Genomic DNA, 1,130 nt, shown 5'->3' on the forward strand with positions numbered 1-1,130 from the left:
TTTATATATATATATTTATATGTGTATTATATTTATATATTATATTACATATATACATACATATATGTATATATATATATATTTTTTTTTTGTTAATAATTGTTCTCTTTATTTTTTGGTGTTTTTTTTTTTCTTTTTAGTTGCCAGGTAAATTACCCGGTGAAAAAATATTAGATTACTGGACACCGGGTAGTCAAATGTTTGCAGATGCTGGACATTTTTTAAACATGATGGTCAATTTTAATCGAGAAAATATAACCGAAGATATGATCAATAAATTGAAACCTTATATAGAGAATCCAGATTTTCAACCTGCAAAGGTTTACAATTTCGTATTTTATATGCAGGATGTCTCAATTTATCTTCGTCATTATTTTACCGATATATATTTTATAAGTAAAAATATAATAAAAGTATTCTATAGAATGATGAGCTTTTAAATGCTTTTAAATGGTACAGTAATGGCACCGCATAATGCATTGAACATAATTATTTAATTTGATTCATAAATGTTCACGTAATAATAATGGAATATTTTCTATCAATTTTGTGCGGAAATTTATATAATAGGAAATCAAAAAAAAGAAAAGAAAAAAGATATATTTTTAATTTTTTTTTTTTAATTAAATAACGAGGAACCAATGTTCATATAAAATTTCTGTTGCCATATTTTTATTCATAAAATATGATGGTAAAATTTAGCAAAAATAATATTGGGACACACATTTATACATATATCGGCTCAAAGTTTTGTATTATTGCGTAAATTCAGAGAGAAATGGAATATTTGTTAAGCAAAAAATTATTTCTTTTTTATCAAGAAACGATAAGTATACTTTCGTATTGTTTATTCATTAAAAAAAAAAGGGACCATTTTTATTGTTAAAGATAACTTGATTGAAATATTCACATAATATCTTGTCAATTAATTTTTCGATTATATTTCATTTAATATTTTTCCATATCATTTGTGTAAGAAATTACCAAAAATGTCTCAATAGACATAAACTGAATTTTTAAAATCTATAGAAAAGTATTATTAAATTTTGATTGAAATAAACGTTCGATTAAAAAACTTTGAGTTGATAATAATGTATGTGAAACACTTTTCTTATATATTATAATATATT

At 21.9% G+C, this 1,130-nt stretch overlaps 1 protein-coding gene across 1 annotated transcript in view; it reads left to right on the plus strand.

Moving 5' to 3' along the window:
- LOC106784439 (dynein heavy chain 1, axonemal-like) overlaps positions 1-1,130 on the plus strand; it is a 62,878-nt gene that overhangs the window by 51,014 nt on the left and 10,734 nt on the right. The window contains exon 42 of the mRNA XM_014743969.1: positions 141-320. Coding sequence (XP_014599455.1) covers positions 141-320 — 180 coding nt within the window. The remainder of the gene's footprint in view (positions 1-140; positions 321-1,130) is intronic.

The sequence above is a fragment of the Polistes canadensis genome, unplaced genomic scaffold (assembly GCF_001313835.1).
Source record: "Polistes canadensis isolate GaletaPanama2010 unplaced genomic scaffold, ASM131383v1 scaffold_35, whole genome shotgun sequence".
In the NCBI taxonomy this organism is placed as follows: domain Eukaryota; kingdom Metazoa; phylum Arthropoda; class Insecta; order Hymenoptera; family Vespidae; genus Polistes; species Polistes canadensis.